Source organism: Oncorhynchus tshawytscha, linkage group LG06, assembly GCF_018296145.1.
Source record: "Oncorhynchus tshawytscha isolate Ot180627B linkage group LG06, Otsh_v2.0, whole genome shotgun sequence".
Lineage (NCBI taxonomy): Eukaryota > Metazoa > Chordata > Actinopteri > Salmoniformes > Salmonidae > Oncorhynchus > Oncorhynchus tshawytscha.
This window is the reverse complement of record NC_056434.1, coordinates 72,656,534-72,679,441: the sequence shown is the minus strand read 5'-3', so window position 1 is coordinate 72,679,441 and position 22,908 is coordinate 72,656,534. Positions and strand designations below refer to the sequence as shown.

The window sequence follows — 22,908 nt, the reverse complement described above, 5'->3', positions numbered from 1 at the left end:
GTTGTAGTAGTGGAAATAGTTTGTGAGATAAACTCTTAAAAGCCAAAAAGGGTAATGTGTTAGTTGTGCTTTTCCATTTATAGGGTACAAATAGAAAACTACCCTATTAATATTCTGATCAGTTACTTGGGTAACAATTGCTTTTATGGAGTCATCCATCTATTTAATTGCAGTGGGTAAATATGTCGACAGTTTTATTGATGATGTAACTTAATTCCTGAAGCTGATAAGGCTGGATCAGGGAGTCACTGAGTCTGGGAATGAATCGTAATGTATAGCCTGTCTTGCATTTAATTTGTGTCTTTCAGGTGCTCCTCATCCTTCACTAATAGAAAGTTCCCACCTCCACCCTCTATCCCTTATCCCTCCAACCGTCTTAATACAATGCCTTCATTCCACCATGGTAATCTCCTCATACTAAGCTTGTTTAATTCACTATAAAACCCCTTTCATGCCTCAATAATGATCAGATTCATACCAATGCATTCACTCTCCAAGGTTTGAGATTTACACAGGGCTTGGAAATCATTTTTCTTATTCTCCTATGTCACATGATTTTTTTGGGAGACATTTGGCGCTAACATGGCATGATGAGTGTTCGACATGTTAAAAGCTTTCTAACATCTCATCTTTGTCAAGATGTGGAAGGGATGGATCTGTGCACTTATTTAGAAAACTGATAAAGTATAATTCCTGCATTGCCCTTTTTTATCTAGAAATTTGTAATGTATCTTTACCCCAACCAAATCCCTCATCTACACATTTTAGCTTCAGAGCATTGGTGATTTTAATAGGTTTGTATTGCTCTTGGGGGTTCAGAGTTTCTTCATGACTCTCTCTAACACTAATGTTTATGGCTACAGTAAGATAGCAAGTAAGCACCCAGCCCATACCCCCTGTTTAACACAGAACAATCTCCAAAATTAAGTATCTATGTATATTGATGCCTGGTACATTAAATATTGACAACATTTAGAGAGCTTCAGTGTGTACTTTCAACTAGCCTAACACCTCTAGTTTTACAGCTGGCACTTGAGTGGGTGCAAATGATTTGAGACTTCCACTGGACCTTCTCCAAGTAAATGGTTAAATTAATGACTATCCAGGAGACGGGAAGTAATTGGCTCTATTTTCCAAACTGCTCTAGGTCATTTTATTGTGTATGACAATGTCCAACAGATTGGGACTTTTGGAAGTTATAAAGGCCATGTTATTGGTAGACCATTAATCTCTACTTCCCAATCCGCAGGGTTCTATATTTCTTCCGTGTTTACAAGACACTGAGATTATTCCTCACCACACTTTTGCCAACCACAATAGATACACGTTTTCATGAAAATAACCATATTTCTTGGTTCATTGTATCAACTAAAAGGCCAAATAACAAAGAAAATAAATGGGTACAATTGGGAAGAAAAATGGTCCCAGAAGATAGGTCATCTCCAAGGAGTAGAAGACCTTTACACTGGTTTCTTATGCAGTGAACCATTGAGACCGTTGCATAATTTAGCATGTTTTCAAATGGCATTTTTCCATATTGTCTTCAAGTATCTAGTGCAGAGGGAAAGAGAAATATCAATCCGTTAACATTGGCTGATATAATTTTAATGAAGTGATACACAGACTTTGATTTAGGTTCAAACAAACGCTGAATAGGAAAAGAGTTTCTCCTTTCCAATTACAATGGGGAAAATAGACCTGTCCACAGAGAGCCATGCGTTAACATCTGGAACAATTTACGTGACACCTCGCAATTTATGTGTCTTAATACCTATTAAGTAAAGGCTTGTATAACAGCCATATAACAATGGGGTTCTTTACGATCTCCTCAAAGATGATGTCCATGATATTTACGAGGAGAGCCTTGCTGTGCCTAGGATGAACGATAGATGCATTGTTTACTTATTTATTCATTTATTTATAGACCACCGTTGGTAGTGTTTGCCATGGAAGAAACACGCTGAGCCCTAAAAAAGCACAACATAGCGCATTTTCCCTGATTTACCTTTGTACAGAAGATGCACCATCCTCATGCAAAATTATGCCTTGACAAGTCCTCAGAAGTTGGTTTGGGATTTGTTTATGTGTGTGGCTGTTGACACAAGCGTCCATATTAAGGCTGATGTGTTGCTAGCTGCTGTTGTAAAAATGTATGATACACACTTCCTAAGGCCATCCTGCTCAAACCGCTTCCAATGATAAAAATAACAATATTTGTAAGTTTGAAGATGAGGTTGTCAAAAGTTTATTTTCTCCCTTATTTTGTATTTTAGGCTTATTTACCACCTCAATAGGGAAAGAATGCAAAATAGGCAACTCCCCACTGGGCACAGATGTCAATTCAACGTTTATTCCATGTTGGGGCAATGTAATTTCATTGAAATAATGTGGAAACAACGTGGATTTAAACAGTGTGTGCCCATTCACTCATTACTTCAAGTGCCACCATAGTGCCAGATGAAATTATGCACCTTAACAGAGGGTTGTCTATTACTAGTATTTTCTAAAACTGTACGCTGAGATGGGAACTTTGTTCTGTTTTGTAGGTGATTCTAATGCTGACTAAGTACTTTGACTTCAGCCTTGGCAGTGTCACAGAGAGCTCTCTATGGAGGTAAGGAGTGGTTCAATTAATCTCGGTCTGGCTTCGGTGTTCATGTTCAGGACCAAGAGTTGCTCTTGATCATGTGACCATGGGCCCGAGAGATTGCCTATCACATGCTTAGGAAAAACTAATGGCCCATTTGAATGTTGCATGTTAGTTATACAAGTGTATAAGAGACTGGGAAGCAGGGAGATAATAAACAGAGACAGTACACTGGGAACATTGTGTTCAAATATTGCAAACTAGTGTTGTACTGTATGTTCCTGAATGTAGCATATTAACCCTTCTGCTGTGTTCCGGTCGAATTGGACCAATTTACAAGTTTTCTCTCTGAAAAATGTAGTTAATTTAATCTGATTGTCATAAGGTTCCATGACTTTGTCCACACAGAGCATCTGAACATTTTGATGATTTTCATTCAATTTTGGGTGTTTTATTTAACTTTTGTACACCTGTGTTGTTCCCGGTCAAAAATGACCGGTCATTAGAAATGAATGGGTGAGGCTACAATTAGTGTATATAATTGAGTTCAGGCACATGCCCATTCATCAGATGGACACACTTCCTCTCCCAGACCCTCACATGCATGTGTGTTTGAGCACACACACACACCTCACTCCCCTTCTTGGCTTCCATGGCAACCCCCACGGGAACCTTTCCCCAATAGAATCTTTCCCCCACGGGAACCACGCCTGTTGGCATTCTCACAAACAATTGTGACATTGTTTCAATAATATAAAGAATTTTTCTTGCAGCTCTGGTATATAAAGCTTTTTTGAGGCCTTGATCACAATTAATTCTGTGGCAGCACAATGACCAAACGATATAATGTATTTATTTATTTATTTTTATTTCACCTTTATTTAACCAGGTAGGCAAGTTGAGAACAAGTTCTCATTTACAATTGCGACCTGGCCAAGATAAAGCAGTATGTATGTGAGGCCCTTGATCATATCTTTGATCATGACACTGGTGAGGAGGAGAGAGTCCTTGTTAAACTTTGACACAAAGTAGTCTGTGATAAATAACACAATATGTTTCATCTCAGTATTTGTTATAGTCAAAATAATCCATAAATTATGCTTTTTTTTAAACTCAAAAACAAGTTGTATGAGTTCAGTGAGGCCTACAGGCCATAAATAGCAAATAGAAGTTCAGAACTTGTAATGTTCACAAGAATTTAAGTTGATAAAAAGATATAACACAACATTAGGTGATAATATATGTATTATTATGGATTTATAATGAGCTACAATGGGGCAGTCATTTTGGACTGGGAACACAGAATAAATGAACATGAAACAAACACAACAGGAGGGTTAAACTTGAAATATTTCTGACATCCAGAATATACCAGATGGCAATGTGAAATACACATGCTTCTGGAGTAGCTTTTCTAATATCATTACGTAACTGTCTCCAACTCCAACACAGTTGTTATCAAGCTTGGTTTTGAATATTAGCGAGAAGCAGGGTAGACATTTGTAATGTATATTGTGGTGTCAATGTTTTAGGACACATGTTTTAGATGAACTACAAATCATATAATTCCCTTGTGTAGTCTGTCATACATATATCCATGTTTATTATTATAATTGAACAATTCTCCATTAAACTAGCAAATTGCATCGTTCCAGTTCCAATGTTCTGCTTGCCTGCGAAAGCCTAATGAAACCGTCACTGTACTGAACCATAGGTATTATTATTGATATTGCTCTGTGCTCTCAGACTCACGATTTAACAGTAGAATAACTCATTTAGTTAATCCCCTAATTGAATTCTAGGTCAACAGACTATGGAACCAGGTATGAGAAACTTGATGAAAAGGTCGGGCCAAAAACCATACTGAGCTACTTGTACGTGAGTCCGAATAACAAACGAAAGGTACGTACTCATACATGTACCTTACCATAACTATGTCCTTAAAACTCTTAACAATAGTAGAATTATCAAGTTGAATCATTACGAACATGAATGGAGAATAAAAATGAATCTTTGCTAAATGTTGTGATTTATAAAACACATACATACATGCCTGTTAGATTTTAGAGCTAATATCAATCTTATTCATACTCTCTTGTGTGGCAGCATTTTTATTTGAATTACTACTAATATCATCTCCGTTTATATAAAATGGTCTTCACCCTCAGAATATACAGCAGACCTAACAGACAGCACACCTAATGCCTTGTGGATGCTGTCATAGCAGGAGGATAACTTTCCCTCCTCTCCTCTCCTGACCTGTCCTCTCTCATCTCAGATCATGTTACTGACCGACCCGGAGGTGGAGAGCAGCCTGCTCATTAGCTTTGACGAGGGCGCATCCTATCAGAGGTACCACTTAGCCTTCGACATCCTCAGCCTCCTCTTCCACCCCGAGCAGGAGGACTGGATCCTGGCTTACAGCCACGACCAGAAGGTAAGAGACTCCTGTCAATTAGAACTGAGGAGTGAGGAGGGGGGAGAAAGCACACACACAAATTGATTGATTGAGCCAAGGGTCTTGTTAATGTCAGTGAGTCTATTGACTTTAACAAGATGTTTACTTCAATGGTAGCTGTGTGCTCTACATGTATGCTTGTTCTTGCATTAGCATCACTTTCTCCCAGAGGGGAAAGCACCTCTTTCTATCTGTATATACATTTAGCTGTTTGCTGTATTGTACAGTGCAATAGCACTGTAGAAAATGATTGTATTGTAAAATAGTTCCTTATGTGCGATGTGCTCTCAGATGATGTAAAAGTCTTATCATTATGAATTAGGCTGAACTCTGAAAAGAGTTGACTGTTATAACAGGATGGATGACATGTCTTTCGAGAGCTTGGATAACAGCCCTACTCTGCTAAAAGAAGGAGCTCAATAGCATAATGCAAAGGGATTATACTGATGGTTAAGTGTGTCGCTGTCAATTAGGAACAAATCCTACGGAGGTAGAGAGGTACCACTGGGAGAAGCTGATCCAAACGAGCTTGTCATAATAAAAACTCTTTGAAAGTGTATTTCAAATATAAAGTACTTTTTTCAAATCTTCTTTAAAGCTTCAACTGTACAGCACTCAACAGAAACATTCAAACAAAGTGCTCTAAAGTGCAAAAAGGGGGAAAAAACATGTCAATATAATTAACATTTTGTATGGGCCTCCATTAGACTTACATGACAGTCCCTAAAATAGAGGGAAAGAGAATTCTCCAGGTCTGACATTTTCTTCGTTTTAAGTCTTAGTTTGAACTCTGGAATATTATTAAAAAAATTTCTCTCCAGATTTTCTCAAACTCTGGGATGTTCTTTTCTTTCAGCTCTACGTCTCTGTTGAATTTGGAAGAAGATGGCAGCTCGTACATGACAGTGTGGTCCCCAACAGATTTTACTGGTGAGAGTATAAATGAGTCTTTTCCACCATCTTTGGACACATTCTTCAAGTAGTAGTACTACAATTTCATAAAAAGTACCAGTCTTTCCTCTACTGACAGTATTCTGAACTGATAGCCTATCAGAATTGTCGTAATGAATTTAGTCTTCTGCCGGTACCTGAGTTGAACTCAATACATGGCATATAGTATGTACAATTATGGTCCTGATGAACACATGAATAGTTGAAATAGATATTCTTACACTCTTTTATTAAGGTCCAACAGTTGTGCTTAAGAAATACTGTATTTAGTGCTTGTCACTAATCTACATTATTTGCCATGACATACAGTATCTTAATGCAGTAGTCCCTGTTGCCAGATAACGATACTATGAATATGTGTAATCACTAAATCATTTATATTTACAAGGGGGCAAGGGAGATCAATACTTATTGGGTGATCGGGCAGCTTTTAACATTTTGATAAATAATGCCATTAGGACAATGTCATCTCTTAAAGTGGATGAGTCAATTAAAATACATGAATTAGGTCATATTTCACATTTACTAATATTGGGCCAAAATTTGACTAAAACTTTTTTCACAAACTGTATCACTTGGGAACAAATGATGATCAGGTGCTTTTTAGCCCAAGACAGGAACCAAAGAAAGATGCAGTGGAAGCAATGTATCATCGAAGTAAAAGCCATTATTGGTCTCTTGTTTTGAACAGTTCATATATTTGCCCTAAGATTTCCTGATGGAGTTGATACCAGAGTAGAACTGGATTGAGTATTGAGTAACACATTAGCATTTTAATTAGTTACAGGTATACGATGGATTGATACCAGCTTGCATGGAGGTTTTTGTACAGGTTGTACTGTATGGATTATTTAGAAAATTGTTGCATTCAATTCCATTCATCAAATAAAAAAATAAAAATAGAAAGAGTTTTCCAATTGGTAGTTATAGTCTTGTTCCATCGCTGCAACTCCCGTATGGACTCGGGAGAGGCGAAGGTTGAGAGCCGTCTGTCCTCCGAAACACAACCCAGCCAAGCTGCACTGCTTCTTGACACAATGCCCGCTTAACCCGGAAGCCAGCCGCACCAATGTGTCGGAGGAAACACTGTACACCTGGCAAACGTGTCAGTGTGCATTGCACCCAGTCCGCCACAGGAGTCGCTAGTGCGCGATGGGACAAGAACATCCCTGCTGGCCAATCCCTCCCCTAACCCGGATGACGGCGGGCCAATTGTGCGTCGCCCCATGGGTCTCCCGGTCGCGGCCGGCTGCGACAGAGCCTGGACTCAAACCAGGATCTCTTGTGGCACAGCTAGTACTGCGATGCAGTGCCTTAGACCGCTGCGCCACCCGGCATGCCCTCCTTTTTAAATGATTGATTAAATATTTGATTTAGAGGTTTACTTTAGATGGCTTGGGTTTATGTATCTATTCTATATTTCTTTGTTGTTTACAACTTCTATGATCCTGCTATTATTGCCATCAATTATAAAACTGTCCTCTCTGAGGCAAACAAAGGTGTACACCCTCCTACCAAACATATATCTGTTTTGTTTGTGGTATGAATATTACATTCAGGTAGGGCATGCATATTTCAGCAAGGAGAAAATACAGCTCATATCTTCAGTTCATTTGACTTTTCATATGTTTTGCTGCTCCACATAACTGCAGTTTATCTACTGTTAACAGTAGACTCGCCTTGGCATATTTACACCATCAACCTGTTAACAAGCCTTATAGATCACACAATGCAAGCATGTAGTCCATACAGTCCACAGTGATAGAGGAACATATAAGGAACCTGTTTAAGAACATGGGGCTGCTGTTCTCCAATAGAAGAGGATGAAGTATTTGACAGAAAGTCCATTAAAATAGATGGAGCAGCAAGTCAATTACAGAGTGCTGAGGGAAGCAGGATGGGACCTCTTTTATTGTGGCTCAGACACTGACACAGTATAGAAAATGAGAAGGAACCCATTTTCTTCCACAATAGCTGCTATTTATACAACAAGTGGTCACTCTTGTCACTCCGCACTTAACCGCTGCCTCCCAGTTGAGGCTCAATTGAAAAAGGATGAAATGGCTCCGAGGCATCTTCCCTCCGAATTACCCCACAGGCCAAGTGATTGACGGGGCAATGTTTACGGGATTTTTTGTTGTTGTTGCTGTTATTTTTTTTCGCCCATTTCAAGCAGCTAGGTTCCCTATTATAATTTAATTGAATCAAAATGGAAATCCCAAATATTGTCATCCTTCAAATGTCTTCCGACATGACTTTGTCCTCTCAAGGAAGCTGACGTTTTAATAGAAAGGTAGAACTAGCGTGATTGAACAGAGGGGTTGACATTTGTAAATTCATATCTCTGTTCTGAGTTCTGTTTTTGATTAATTTCTCTGTATCTCACTTTTTTATGACTGTGAAGTACTGTTTTTGTTCACAGGATCCTTTTGGAATAGATGAGAACCAACAGAATGATTATTCATGTTTCCCATACAGTTTGATGTCAGCGTGCCTTTCTTCATCTTGTTGAACTGAATATTTATTTAGGCGCACCTATGCTCTTCAATGAACCGATCATATCTAGATCATGAGCTAAATGTACATGTCATTGATGAAAATGTTGAGATTCTATCATAAATGAACTGATACTATTATAAATCCAAACATAAGGTATTTACCATATAATGCACATATCATATTTGAAAAGATGTTCTGACTTGCAATGTTCCTCAGTTGTCTCTCCTCTCCCCACAGGTCAAAACTGGGTTTGGACAAAGAACCAGGAATGATTCACTTGGAGACAAGTGTTTCTGACAGACGTGAGTCATCATCACATCTAGGACATCACATTCAGGGATTTTATTATTGGGAATCTAGGGATCATTTACACACACAAGTGACATCTTCCATCTGCGAAACAGCCTTTACAGGGTGCAAAATTGCAGAGACCTTACCTATAACCATCGTATTTCAAACAGACAGGAGGGAACTTAACACAAAATGAGTTTGGAATACTGCAGCTGTTACTATTGTTTTCAAAAGGGAATAGAATACCAAAAAACAAAGCATAAAACACGCTTATCTATATTTACACTTATACTTATCAAATTAAATCAAAATGTATTTGTCACATGCACCGAATACAACAGGTGTAAACCTTACCGTGAAATGCTTACTTACAAGCCTGTAACCAACAATGCAGTTCAAGAAATGGAGGTAAGACAATATTTACAAATGAACTAAAGTAAAAAATAAAATATGAAGTAACATAATAAAATAACGAGGCTATATACAGGCGGTACCGGTACTGAGCCAATGTGTGGGGGTACAGGTTAGTTGAGGTAATTTGTACATATAGGTAGGGGTAAAGTGACTATGCATAGATAATAAACAGCGGTAGCATCAGTATTTACTTACAAGGGGGTGCAAAGCCCTAAGCCGTCCTCTTTTATACAATAGTCATCACGTAGAGAGGAAACTGATCTTCAAGTACACATAACTCTCACCCATGCAAATTGGCTGCATCTAGACACACTCGCTACTTTACAATTAAGTTTATTAATTTACTAAGGGACAGTTGGTCTGACTGGGCTCTTAAGTTGGACGGAGTGTTTAGAATGACTGTTCCATAAGGGCTCCAGTGTTAATGTCTTGTCCCTGAGGAGAATGGCTCATTTGGCTAGAGCTAACACAGAGGGACACATTCCATCTCTGTTAATAGTGGAAATAGAAATTGGCCTCCCTGCTCTTCTGCTTTCTACTATCAATGAAATTAAATGCTAGTCTCTGATTGAATAGTCACAGAGCACTTCTTTTCTCCTGTTACATTGTAGCAATTATTTAACTTCTGTTATAGGATCCCAGTATATAACATGTAAGCTGCAGAACTGCACAGAGGCCAACAAAGGCAGGCCTTTCCCTGGGTTTATCAGCCCGGATTCCCTGGTGGTTCAGGACCAGTATGTATTCATTCAGGTGGGAATTTTGAATGTTTCTGAGGTAATAAAAAGGCACTAAAACTGTTGTGTGAAATACTATCTTAATGTAACCTTGTAAGGAATAATGACCATAAACCAACAGAGAATGGTATAAAAACGTAAAACTAAGACTGTTACATAATTAGTAGTCTGTCAGCCCAATTTACAGTGATTTACTGTAATAAATGTGTTCCTCTAGGTACCAATGGGTGGCCGGCCTGTCCATTATGTGTCATACAAAAGAAATGCTTTCTTCCCCATGAAGCTGCCTAAGTACACATTTCCAAAGGTGGGTTGGAAATAGTACTTTGACATGACAATACTTGTATTACTACTATCCTGTTATGAATCCAGTGAGCAACAGTTTCTTACCCTTTTGAACAGTTTTGATATCACAACACTGATAAAAACTGTTGTTGCTTTTCCTGCTTTCCCAAGGCCAACTTTAATGAAATAATGAGAAAGAAATTGAATAGAAAGTACACATACACAGGAAGAAAATATAATGTAACATGTAAAGTGTTGTTTCATGAGCTAAAATAAAAGATCCCAGGAATGTTCCATACGCACAAAAAGCGTATTTCTCTAAAATTTGGTGCTCAAATTTGGTTACATCCCTGTTAGTGAGCATTTCTCCTTTTGCCCAGATAATCCATCCACCTGACAGGTGTGGCAAATCAAGAAGCTGATTAAACAGCATGATCATTACACAGGTGCACCTTGTGCCGGGGACAATAAAAAGCCACTCTAAAATGTGCACACAACACAACGCTACAGATGTTTTGAGGGAGCGTGCAATTGGCATGCTGACTGCAGAAATGTCCACCAGAGTTGTTGCCAGAGAATTGAATGTTAGTTTCTCTACCATAAGCCGCCTCAAACATCATTTAAAAAAATTGTCAGTATGTCCAACCAGCCTTACAACCACAGACCATGTGTATGGCGTCGTGTTGGTGAGCGGTTTGCTGATGTCAACGTTGTGAACAGAGTGCCCCATGATGGCGGTGCGGTTATTGAATGTGCAGGCATAAACTATAGACAGTGAACTCAGTTGCATTTTATCGATGTCAATTTCAATGAAACATGAGGCCCGTTGTCGTGCCATTCATCTACCGCCATCACCTCATGTTTCAGCATGATAATGCACAGCCCCATGTCGCAAGGATCTGTACACAATTCCTGGAAGATGATAATGTCTGTGTTCTTCCATGGCCTGCATACTCAGCAGACATGTCACCCATTGAGCATGTTTGGGATGCTCTGGATTGACGTGTAAGACAGCGTGTTCCAGTTCCCACCAATATCTAGCAACTTCGAACAGCCATTGAAGAGGAGTGGGACAACATTTCACAAGGCCACAATCAACAGCCTGATCTATGTGAAGGAGATGTGTTGTGCTGCATGAGGCAAATGGTGGTCACACCAGATACTGACTGATTTTCTCATCCACGCCCCTACCTGTTTTTTTAGGGTATCTGTGACCAGATGCATATCTGTATTCCCAGTCATGTGAAATCCATGGATTAGTGCCTAATTAATTTATTAAAATTCAATGATTTCCTTTTATGAACTGTAACTCATTCAAATATTTATATTTTTGTTTTATTTTCTTAGTATACAATGAGAGAGAGAGAGAGAGAGAAAGAGAGAGAGAGAGAGAGAGAGCAAGAGAAAAGAGCAAGAGAAAATCAGTCAAAAGTTTGGACACATCTACTCATTCAAGGGTTTTTCTTTATTTGTACTATTTTCTACATTGTAGAATAGTACTGAAGACAGCAAAACTAAGAAATAACACATATGGAGTCATGTAGTAACCAAATATGTGTTTAACAAATATATATTAGATTCTTCAAAAAGTAGCCACCTTTTGCCTTGATGACAGCTTTGCACACTCTTGGCATTCACTCAACCAGTCTTGAAGGAATTCCCACATATTCTGAGCACTTGTTGGCTGCTTTTCCTTCCCTCTGCAGTCCAACTCATCCCAAACCATCTCAATTGAAGGTTGACTGATTGTGGAAGTCAGGTCATCTGCTGCAGCAATCCATCACTCTCCTTCTTGGTCAAATAGTCATTACTCAGTTTGGCCAGCTCTAGGAAGAGACTTGGTGGTTCCAAACTTCTTCCATTTAAGAATGATGGAGGCCACCGTATTCTTGGGGACCTTCAATGCTGCAGAAATGTTTTGGTACCCTTCCCCAGATCTGTGCCTCGACACAATCCTGTCTCGTAGCTCTACGGACAATTCCTTCAACCTCATGGCTTGGTTTTTGCTCTGACATGCATTGTCAACTGTGGGACCTTATATAGACAGGTATGTGCCTTTCCAAATCATGTCCAATCAATTGAATTTACCACAGGTGGACCACAGGTCGACTCATCTCAAGGATGATCAATGGAAACAGGATGCACCTGAGCTCAATTTCGAGTCTCATAGCAAAGGGTCTGAATACTTTCTGTTTTTTTTCTGTCTAAAAACCTGTTTTTGCTTTGTCATTTTGAAAATGTAGTGGTAATATTTAATTCAGTACAGAAATTTGCAGGTGGCTTAACTTACCCTGTCCCGCAACTCAACTTACCCTGTATCCAGGGTAAGTTGTGCCAAGAGACCACTTTTTTTGGACAAGCTATGTTTTCAAAACTGTAATGTTTACATGAATTCTGATTATTTCCAGGGATACATAACATCCTGAAATATACACTACCAGTCAAAAGTTTGCCTACATTGGAATATTGAAGACATCAAAACTATGACATAACACATACGGAATCAGGTAGTAACCAAAAAAGTGTTAAACAAATCAAAATATATTTTGTATTTGAGATTATTCTAAGTAGCCACCTTTTGCCTTGATGACAGCTTTAAAAACTCTTGGCATTCTCTCAACCAGCTTCATGAGTTAGTCACCTGGAATGCATTTCAATTAACAGGTGTGCCTTATTAAAAGTTAATTTGTGGAATTTATTTAATTCTTAATGCATTTGATCCAATCAGTTGTGTTGTGACAAGGTAAGGGTGGTATACACAAGACATCCCTATTTGGTAAATGACCAAGTCCATAGAACAGCTCAAATAAGCAAAGAGAAAAGACAGTCCATTACTTTAAGACATGAAGGTCTGTCAGTACGGAACATTTCAAGAACTTTGAAAGTTTCTTTAAGTGCAGTCGCAAAAACCATCAGGCGCTGTGATGAAACTGACTTTTGAGGACTGCCACAGGAAAGGAAGACCCAGAGTTCTCTCTGCTGCAGAGGATACGTTCATTAGAGCTATCTGCACATGAGATTGCAGCCCAAATAAATGCTTCACAGAGTTCAAGTAACAGACACATCTCAACATAAACTGTTCAGAGGAGACTGCGTGAATGAGGTCTTCATGGTCAATTTGCTGCAAAAAAACACTACTAAAGGACACCAATAACAAGAAGAGACTTGCTTGGGCCAAGAAACACGAGCAATTGACATTAGACCGGTGGAAATCTGTCATTTGAGATTTTTGGTTCCACGGAGTAGGTGAATGGATGATCTCTGCATGTGTGGTTCCCACCGTGAAGCATGGAGGAGGTGTGATGGTGTGGGGGTGCTTTGCTGGTGACACTGTCAGTGATTTATTTAGAATTCAAGGCATACTAAACTGGTATGGCTCCCACAGCATTCTGCAGCGATACACCATCCAATCTAGTTTGACGGAGAATGAGAGTGATGGAGTGCTGCATCAGATGACATGGCCTCCACAATCACCCAAACTCAACCAATTGAGATGGTTTGGGATGAGTTGGACCATGGAGTGAAGGAAAAGCATCCAACAAGTGCTCAACATATGTGGGAACTCCTTCAAGACCTATATAGTGCGTCCTTCGTATACATATACTCCTTCTTATGTATATACTGTATTGTATTCTATGCTACACCATTGACTGTTAAACAGCCATCTCCAGCACATCAGAGGCTGCTGCCTATAGACATAGATTAGGAATCACTGGCCACTTTAAGGAAATTAAACACTAGCCACTTTAATGATGTATCTTGCATTACCCATCTCATATGTGTAAACTATTATACATATGTGTATACTATTCTACAGTATCTTAGTCACTTTAATTGTTTGTAAATATTGCATCACTCAATCAATCAATCAATTGATCAAATGTATTTATAAAGCCCTTTTTACATCAGCCAATGTCACAAAGTGTTGTACAGAAATCCAGCCTAAAACCCCAAACAACAAGCAATGCAGATGTAGAAGCACAGTGGCTAGGAACAACTTCCTAGAAAAGCCAGAAGCTAGGAAGAAACCTACAGAAGAACCAGGCTCTGAGGGGTGGCCAGACCTTTTCTGGCTGTGCCGGGTGGAGATTATAACAGAACATGGCTAATCACCCATCTCATTTAAACTCAGCAAAAAAAGAAACGTCCCTTTTTCAGGACCCTGTCTTTCAAAAATAATTAGTAAAAATCCAAATAACTTCACAGATCTTCATTGTAAAGGGTTTTAACACTGTTTCCCATGCCTGTTCAATGAACCATAAACAATTAATGAACATGCACCTTTGGAACGGTCGCTAAGACACTAACAGCTTACAGACGTTAGGCAATTAAGGTCACAGTTATGAAAACTTAGGGCACTAAAGAGACCTTTCTACTGACTCTGAAAAACACCCTGCTCATCTGTGTGTTCTGCGTGAACGTGCCTTAGATATGCTGCAAGGAGGCATGAGGACTGCAGATGTGGCCAGGGCAATACATTGCAATGTCTGTACTGTGAGACACCTAAGACAGTGCTACAGGGAGACAGGAAGTGCAGCTGATCGTCCTCGCAGTGGCAGATCACGTGTAACAATACCTGCACAGGATCAGTACATCCGAACATCACACCTGCGGGACAGGTACAGGATGGCAACAACAACTGCCCAGGTTACACCAGGAACGTGCAATCCCTCCGTCAGTGCTCAGACTGTCCGGAATAGGCTGAGAGAGGCTGGACTCAGGGCTTGTAGGCCTGTTGTAAGGCAGGTCCTCACCAGACATCACCGGCAACAACATCGCCTATGGGCACAAACCCACTGTTGCTGGACCAGACAGGACTGGCAAAAAGTGCTCCTCACTGACGAGTCATGGTTTTGTCTCGCCAGGGGTGATGGTCAGATTCGCATTTATCGTTGAAGAAATACGCGTTACACCGAGGCCTGTTCTCTGGAGTGAGATTGATTTGGAGGTGGAGGGTCCGTCATGGTCTGGGGCGGTATGTCACAGCATCATCGGACTGAGCTTGTTGTCATTGCCACCAGCCATACTGCTCATTCTGAGCGTGATTTCCTGTAAGACAGGAATATCAGTGTTCTACCATTGCCAGCGAAGAGCCCGGATCTCAATCCCATTGAGCACGTCTAGGATCTGTTGGATCGGAGGGTTAGGGCTAGGGCCGTTCCCCCAAGAAATGTCCGGGAACTTGCAGGTGCCTTGGTGGAAGAGTGGGTTAACATCTCACAGCAAGAACTGGCTAATTTGGTGCAGTCCATGAGGAGGAGATCCACTGCAGTACTTAATGCAGCTGGTAGCCACACCAGATTTTGACTATTACTTTTGATTTGGATCCCCCCTTTGTTCAGGGACACATTATTCCATTTCTGTTAGTCACATGTTTGTGGAACTTGTTCAGTTTATGTCTCAGTTGTTGAATCTTGTTATGTTCATACAAATGTTTACAGATGTTAAGTTTGCTGAAAATAAATGCAGTTGACAGTGAGAGGACGTTTCTTTTTTTGCTGAGTTTATATATACTGTACTCTATACTATGCCACTGTATCTTAGTCCAATGCCTCTCTGACATATATGTATGTATACTCTTAATACATGTTCTTTTGGGTATATGTTGTGAAACTGTTAGATATTACTTGTTAGATATTACTGCACTGTTGGAGCTAGAAGCACAAGCATTTCACTACACCCGCAATAACATCTGCTAAACCTGTGTATTTGACAAATAAAATCGATTTGATTTGATTGATTTGATATGTGGGAACGCCTTCAAGACTATTGGAAAAGCATTCTTCATGAAGCTGGTTGAGAGAATGCCAAGAGTTTGCAAAGCTGTCATCAAGGCAAAGGGTGGCTACTTTGAAGAATCTAAAATCTAAAATACACTGTTCAAAAAAATAAAGGGAACACTAAAATAACACATCCTAGATCTGAATGAATGAAATATTCTTATTAAATACTTTTTTCTTTACATAGTTGAATGTGCTGACAACAAAATCACACAAAAATTATCAATGGAAATCAAATTTATCAACCCATGGAGGTCTGGATTTGGAGTCACACTCAAAATTAAAGTGGAAAACCACACTACAGGCTGATCCAACTTTGATGTAATGTCATTAAAACAGGTCAAAATGAGGCTCAGTAGTGTGTGTGGCCTCCACGTGCCTGTATAACCTCCCTACAATGCCTGGGCATGCTCCTGATGAGGTGGCGGATGGTCTCCTGAGGGATATCCTCCCAGACCTGGACTAAAGCATCCGCCAACTCCTGGACAGTCTGTGGTGCGTTGGTGGATGGAGCGAGACATGATGTCCCAGATGTGCTCAATTGGATTCAGGTCTGGGGAACGGGCGGGACAGTCCATAGCATCAATGCCTTCCTCTTGCAGGAACTGCTGACACACTCCAGCCACATGAGGTCTAGCATTGTCTTGCATTAGGAGGAACCCAGGGCCAGCCGCACCAGAATATGGTCTCACAAGGGGTCTGAGGATCTCATCTCGGTACCTAATGTCATTCAGGCTACCTCTGGCGAGCACATGGAGGGCTGTGCGGCCCCCCAAAGAAATGCCACACCATGACTGACCCACCGCCAAACCGGTCATGCTGGAGGATGTTGCAGGCAGCAAAACGTTCTCCATGGCGTCTCCAGACTCTGTCATGTCTGTCACATGTGCTCAGTGTGAACCTGCTTTCATCTGTGAAGAGCACAGGGCGCCAGTGGCGAATTTGCCAATCTTGGTGTTCTCTGACAAATGCCAAACGTCCTGCACGGTTTTGGGCTGTAAGCACAACTCCCACCTATGGATGTCGGGCCCTCATACCACCCTCGTGGAGTCTGTTTCTGTCCGTTTGAGCAGACACATGCACATTTGTGGCCTGCTGGAGGTCATTTTGCAGGGCTCTGGCAGTGCTCCTCCTGCTCCTCCTTGCACAAAGGCGGAGGTAGCGGTCCTGCTGCTGGGTTGTTGCCCTCCTACGGCCTCCTCCACGTCTCCTGATGTACTGGCCTGTCTCCTGGTAGCGCCTCCATGCTCTGGACACTACACTGATAGACACAGCAAACCTTCTTGCCACAGCTCGCATTGATGTGCCATCCTGGATGAGCTGCACTACCTGAACCCCTTGTGTGGGTTGTAGACTCCGTCTCATGCTACCACTAGAGTGAAAGCACCGCCAGCATTCAAAAGTGACCAAAACATCAGCCAGGAAGCATAGGAACTGAGAAGTGGTCTGTGGTCACCACCTGCAGAACCACTCCTTTATTGGGGGTGTCTTGCTAATTGCCTATAATTTCCACCTAATGTCTATTCCATTTGCACAATAGCATGTGAAATGTATTGTCAATCAGTGTTGCTTCCTAAGTGGACAGTTTGATTTCACAGAAGTGTGATTGACTTGGAGTTACATTGTGTTGTTTAAGTGTTCCCTTTATTTTTTTTAGCAGTGTATATTTTGATTTGTTTCACACTTTTTTGGTTACTACATGATTCCATATGTGTCCTTTCATAGTTTTGATGTTTACACTATTATTCTACAATGTAGAAAATACAAAAAAAAAAAAACCTTGAATGAGTAGGTGTGTCAACCTTTGACTGGTACTGTATGTAGAGACTGCATGTTTGTTAGAAAGAATACCATAATTCCCTTGATGGAGTGATGCTTAATATAAAAAATGGATTAACTTACCCCACTCTCCCCTACAGTTGTGTGCAGAATTACACCACTGGACACTAACGGGAATTCAACGTTAAAACCCCCCCACAAAAAAAACATGTAGTTTGATTTAAGTTAAAAGTTGGGTGAAAAAAAGACAAACATCACAGAAATTCCCTTAAGTTGATGCATTTTTGCAAATCCGATCAGTTTTCAACATTGATTCAAAATCCTCACATAGCATTTTCTAAACGAAATAACATGGAAACAATGTTAATTCAACCTGTTTGTGGTCATTGGGTTCCACTGCAGTCCTGAAACAAAATCCCTAAGGAAAATAACATTTGTAATTGTATGGTATAGGATCCTAACTAATAATTCATTTCCAGGACTTGCAGATAATCAGCACAGATGATAACCAGGTGGTGGCAGCAGTGCAGGATTGGCACCAGAATGACTCCTACAACTTGTACATGTCAGAGGCCCATGGTCTCTTCTTCACTCTGGCCCTGGAGAACGTAGTGAGCAGTGGGGGACCAGAGGGCAACGTTATGATAGACCTCTATGAGGTATGTAGCAACGGCTTAGTTAGAGTGCCATCCCTGTTTGTATGCACACTACCACTTCTGACAAGAGGTCTCAACCTTTATGGCACAGATGGTACTGGAGTGCCCTTGCCTTGTAACAGCCATGCATCTTTTTGAAGCCTAAATCCCGGCTGTTCCTCCTTATTTCATATGTTAGTAACTTAAGCGAACACATACTGTACATCAGTCATGAAGACCTGCCATATCCAAGTATGCAGCATTATTAGAGTATATTAGCATACTCATACAATATCAGATCATTATAATCTACATCTATGAAATATAGAGTTTTGTTAGCCATTAACTAGCAGGTCCATGCGTAACCAAGATGATCTCATTTTATAAGGTACAGTATGTAGCATTCTTACGTTAGCACATTTCCAGGTCTACACACAGTAATTCTTGATTCACTTCTACTATATCAACTTCAGCTACTGTAGAACCTGCACCCATATCTGCCTTCACTGACCGCTAGGTATAGCGCTATTGACGACCTTACAAAGCAACGCCAACCCACACATGTAATCAGCGTTGATTACCTTCATCCTGAACTAGCAGTAAAAGCTACTCATGTAATTATGTTAATACAACCATACAGCCTAGATAGCTATCAGCAACGATTATACTCATTGCTCATTGTCTCCATTAAAACCAGAATACGTGTTGAAGCTCACAGGACCAAACACACTGACTGTGAACCCTTTTTGTAAAGGCACTCTGAATATGTACAGGAGATGGCTTATTCAGTAATGCTACAAAAAGGTCATAGACATTTCTTGAAACAAAAATGTGTGCACTCTGGATTGAGGTGCAGGATGTACTGGAGTGAGTGCTGTGTGAGTGCAGTGCATGCATCTCCGTTTGTAAATACAAAGAAATAGAAATGTCTTTGGGCTCCGCCATATGTTGTTTTCACTCTGCAGAGACCCACAGATGGTCCAAAGTAGTGCTCCCTGTCAGAAATGCTATCGCGTTCCACCTCAAAACGAAGGCTTCAGCTTTACTTATGTTTGAATCATTTACAGTTGTAGCTTTTGACCCTCAATATTTTTTCATGTCTCTGTTTCTCACGTGTTCCTAGGTAGCAGGGATAAAAGGGGTGTTCTTGTCAAATAAAGTTGTCGAGAACGAAGTGAAAACATTTATCACTTACAATAAGGGGCGAGACTGGCGTCTTCTACATGCTCCTACCACTGATCTGAGCGGTACCAGACTTTACTGTGTACAGGTGAGTCTGCATTTGCAAGTGAGCAATATCTGAAAACGTGTAACAGTTTTGGTTTATAAACCACCTTATGTCTTTTTGTTTTGGTATTTTTTAGCCCTATTGTTCATTGCACCTGCATCTCCATGTGTCTGACAACCCATACACGTCTGGAAACATAGTCAGCAAAGAATCAGCTCCAGGAATTATAGTAGCATCAGGTAAGCACTATTTGATAACTTTAGTTTTTTTTTAGCAATGCCCACAAGGACCTCTGCTCTCCCTCAGAGGGGTATAGAACAAAGCAGGATCAATTACTTAGCCAGCTAACTTTGATAAACAACCAGAAATAACCATAGATTTTCTGGTTCATTAAGAAAGATAAACTTAGATATGTATTTTAGGTTCTTGAGTCAATTTGACCATGCCAATTTCAAGCTTATCTTTCCAAAAAAATAAAAGGTTATTTCCAAATAATTAGGCAAATTAACTGGATAACTCCTTGATCCTGCTTTGTAGTATACCCCTATGGTTCCCAATTAGCAGTTTTTACACAACTCTTTCACTTTGCTCTTTTTCCACCGTTAAAGACCCCTGTTATCTTGCTGGCATTCTGCCTTAAAACCCTTTGGTCAGATCTGGTTGCACTGTGAAATTGATCAGAGTATGCCTGCACATCTATTGGAGATTGGAATGTCTGAATGTCTCAGTAAATACTCACTTTTTAGGAGAGCTGTAGCCTGTTGCAGTGTGTATGCATCTTCATTTTGATTTAATTGTTCATTAAATATATTGTAATGTGGGTTGAGAAGGCATAAAATGAAAGTTCATAATTGTTCAATGTGTTTACACTTTAACTATGCTATACCTTCTACATCAAGGTACCATTGGGCCTGAGCTGACCGCCAATAATGTCAGCATTTTCATCACCTCAGATGCTGGCAACACTTGGAGAGAGGTACTGTGATTGAAAGAGACAGGCGCCACTGAAGTGTGACACAAAATCAAGACGACAGACACATAGAAGAAAAGATCAATCGGCTTATGACTCAATCATTTGGAGGAGGAAGCAAACTCTAAATGAATGATGCATGATATAGATTGACATTACCCTTGATCACGCGCCATGGGCAGTCATTATTATTTTCCTATACAGCTTCTTAGGAGCGTTTTTCATTTGATGAGCCCTCTTAATTTTTTTTCTATATAATGTTGCATGTGCTATGTTGCTGTGTTTCATGTGCTATGTAGCTGTGTTGCATGATATAGTAGAATAGTAGTATAGTCATGAAATATTATGGTCTATTACTCATCAAAAGTATACATGAACGTTATGTACATCTCTGACCTCTGTGAAAATGTGATGAAATCCTGTCCCTGTTTGTAGGTATTTGAGGACGAGTATAGCATCCTCTTTCTTAACCAGGGCGGTGCCCTAGTGGCCATTCGACACACACCTCTCCCCATCAGACACATTTGGTATTGTTTCCTTTAACATTCAACTTCGTGCACACTGTTAAATTATCAACATTGATTTACGTTTGTCTATTTAAATGTTTTATGGACTGTATTATGTACAGATGTTGGATCTTAATTTGAGCCAGTTTACTACAGCAGGAAAATAATCCTGCAGCAACATGAAATGTGAATTATTATGTGGATTGTACTGAACTTACATTTTTTGTAGGGATTGATTCTTTTTCCGTAAGGGAAATTCAAGTCAGAAATGACTAAATGGAAATTACAAACTTCAGAAGCCTTTTAAAACCTCAAATACACTGCATTGCAGAAATGTTCTCCTGCAACAGGGTGATCAAATGAATTACAGTACAATCCTTTCTATGCACAGTGAGGGGTCCACATGTATGAGAGACAACATGTTGTTTCTCCATCCAGGTTGAGTTTTGATGAGGGAAGACACTGGAACAAATTCAGCTTTACCTCCTCTCCTCTCTATGTAGACGGAGTCTTAGGAGAGCCAGGGGAGGACACCCTCATCATGACGTAAGAATCAAAACAAATGCCATATGGATATAGTATGTATTATGCAATGCACTGAAAGTTGATTGGATGTTTGGAGAAAAAAAAAGTTTGTTTCTATTTTCTCTTTGTAATCGCAAACATCCCTTGTGCCCAGCCATGGTAGCCTTTTTTCATTGCACTTCTACAGTTGTGGCAAAAAGTTTTGAGAATGACGCAAATATAACATTTCACAAAGTATGCTGCCTCAGTTTGTATGATGGCAATTAGCATATTCTCCAGAATGTTATCAAGAGTGATCAGATGAATTGCAATTAATTTTAAAGCCCCTCTTTGCCATGCAAATGAACTGAATCCCCCAAAAACATCTCCACTGCATTTCAGCCCTGCCACAAAAGGACCAGCTAACATCATGTCAGTGATTCTCTCGTTAACACAGGTGTGAGTGTTGACGAGGACAAGGCAGGAGATCACTCTGTCATGCTGATTGAGTTTGAATAACAGACTGGAAGCTTCAAAAGAAGGGTGGTGCATGGAATTGTTGTTCATCCTCTGTCAATCACGGTTACCTGCAAAGGAAATACGTGCTGTCATCATTGCTTTGCACAAAAAGGGCTTCACAGGCAAGGATATTGCTGCCAGTAAGATTGCACCTAAATCAACCATTTATCGGATCATCAAGAACTTTAAGGAGAGCGGTTCAATTGTTGTGAAGAAGGCTTCAGGGTGCCCAAGAAAGTCCAGCAAGCACCAGGACCGTCTCCTAAAGTTGATTCAGCTGCAGGATCGGGGCACCACCAGTACAGAGCTTGTTCAGGAATGGCAGCAGGCAGGTGTGAGTGCATCTGCATGCCCAGTGAGGCAAAGTGGTGTCAAGAAGGGCAGCAAAGAAGCCACTTCTCTCCAGGAAAAACATCGGGGACAGACTGATATTCTGCAAAAGGTACAGGGATTGGACTGCTGAGGACTGGGGTAAAGTAATTTTCTCTGAGGAATCCCCTTTCCGATTGTTTTGGGCATCTGGAAAAAAGCTTGTTCGGAGAAGACAAGGTGAGCGCTACCATCAGTCCTGTGTCATGCCAACAGTAAAGCATCCTGAGACCATTCATGTGTGGGGATGCTTCACAGCCAAGGAGTGGGCTCACTCACAATTTTGCCTAAGAACACAGCCATGAATAAAGAATGGTTCCAACACATCCCCCGAGAGCAACTTCTCCCAACCATCCAGGAACAGTTTGGTGACGAACAATGCCTTTCCCATTGAGA

General features: G+C 40.4%; 1 protein-coding gene across 1 annotated transcript in view; it reads left to right on the top strand.

Moving 5' to 3' along the window:
- The window catches only part of LOC112253050 (VPS10 domain-containing receptor SorCS1-like), a 49,784-nt gene that overhangs the window by 5,056 nt on the left and 21,820 nt on the right, over positions 1-22,908 (top strand). Inside the window, exons 2-14 of the mRNA XM_024424919.2 lie at positions 2,547-2,614; positions 4,390-4,489; positions 4,866-5,024; positions 5,902-5,975; positions 8,733-8,797; positions 9,835-9,953; positions 10,155-10,244; positions 18,261-18,440; positions 19,540-19,686; positions 19,781-19,883; positions 20,544-20,620; positions 21,050-21,141; positions 21,559-21,666. Of these exons, the coding sequence (XP_024280687.1) occupies positions 2,547-2,614; positions 4,390-4,489; positions 4,866-5,024; positions 5,902-5,975; positions 8,733-8,797; positions 9,835-9,953; positions 10,155-10,244; positions 18,261-18,440; positions 19,540-19,686; positions 19,781-19,883; positions 20,544-20,620; positions 21,050-21,141; positions 21,559-21,666 (1,382 nt within the window). The remainder of the gene's footprint in view (positions 1-2,546; positions 2,615-4,389; positions 4,490-4,865; positions 5,025-5,901; positions 5,976-8,732; positions 8,798-9,834; positions 9,954-10,154; positions 10,245-18,260; positions 18,441-19,539; positions 19,687-19,780; positions 19,884-20,543; positions 20,621-21,049; positions 21,142-21,558; positions 21,667-22,908) is intronic.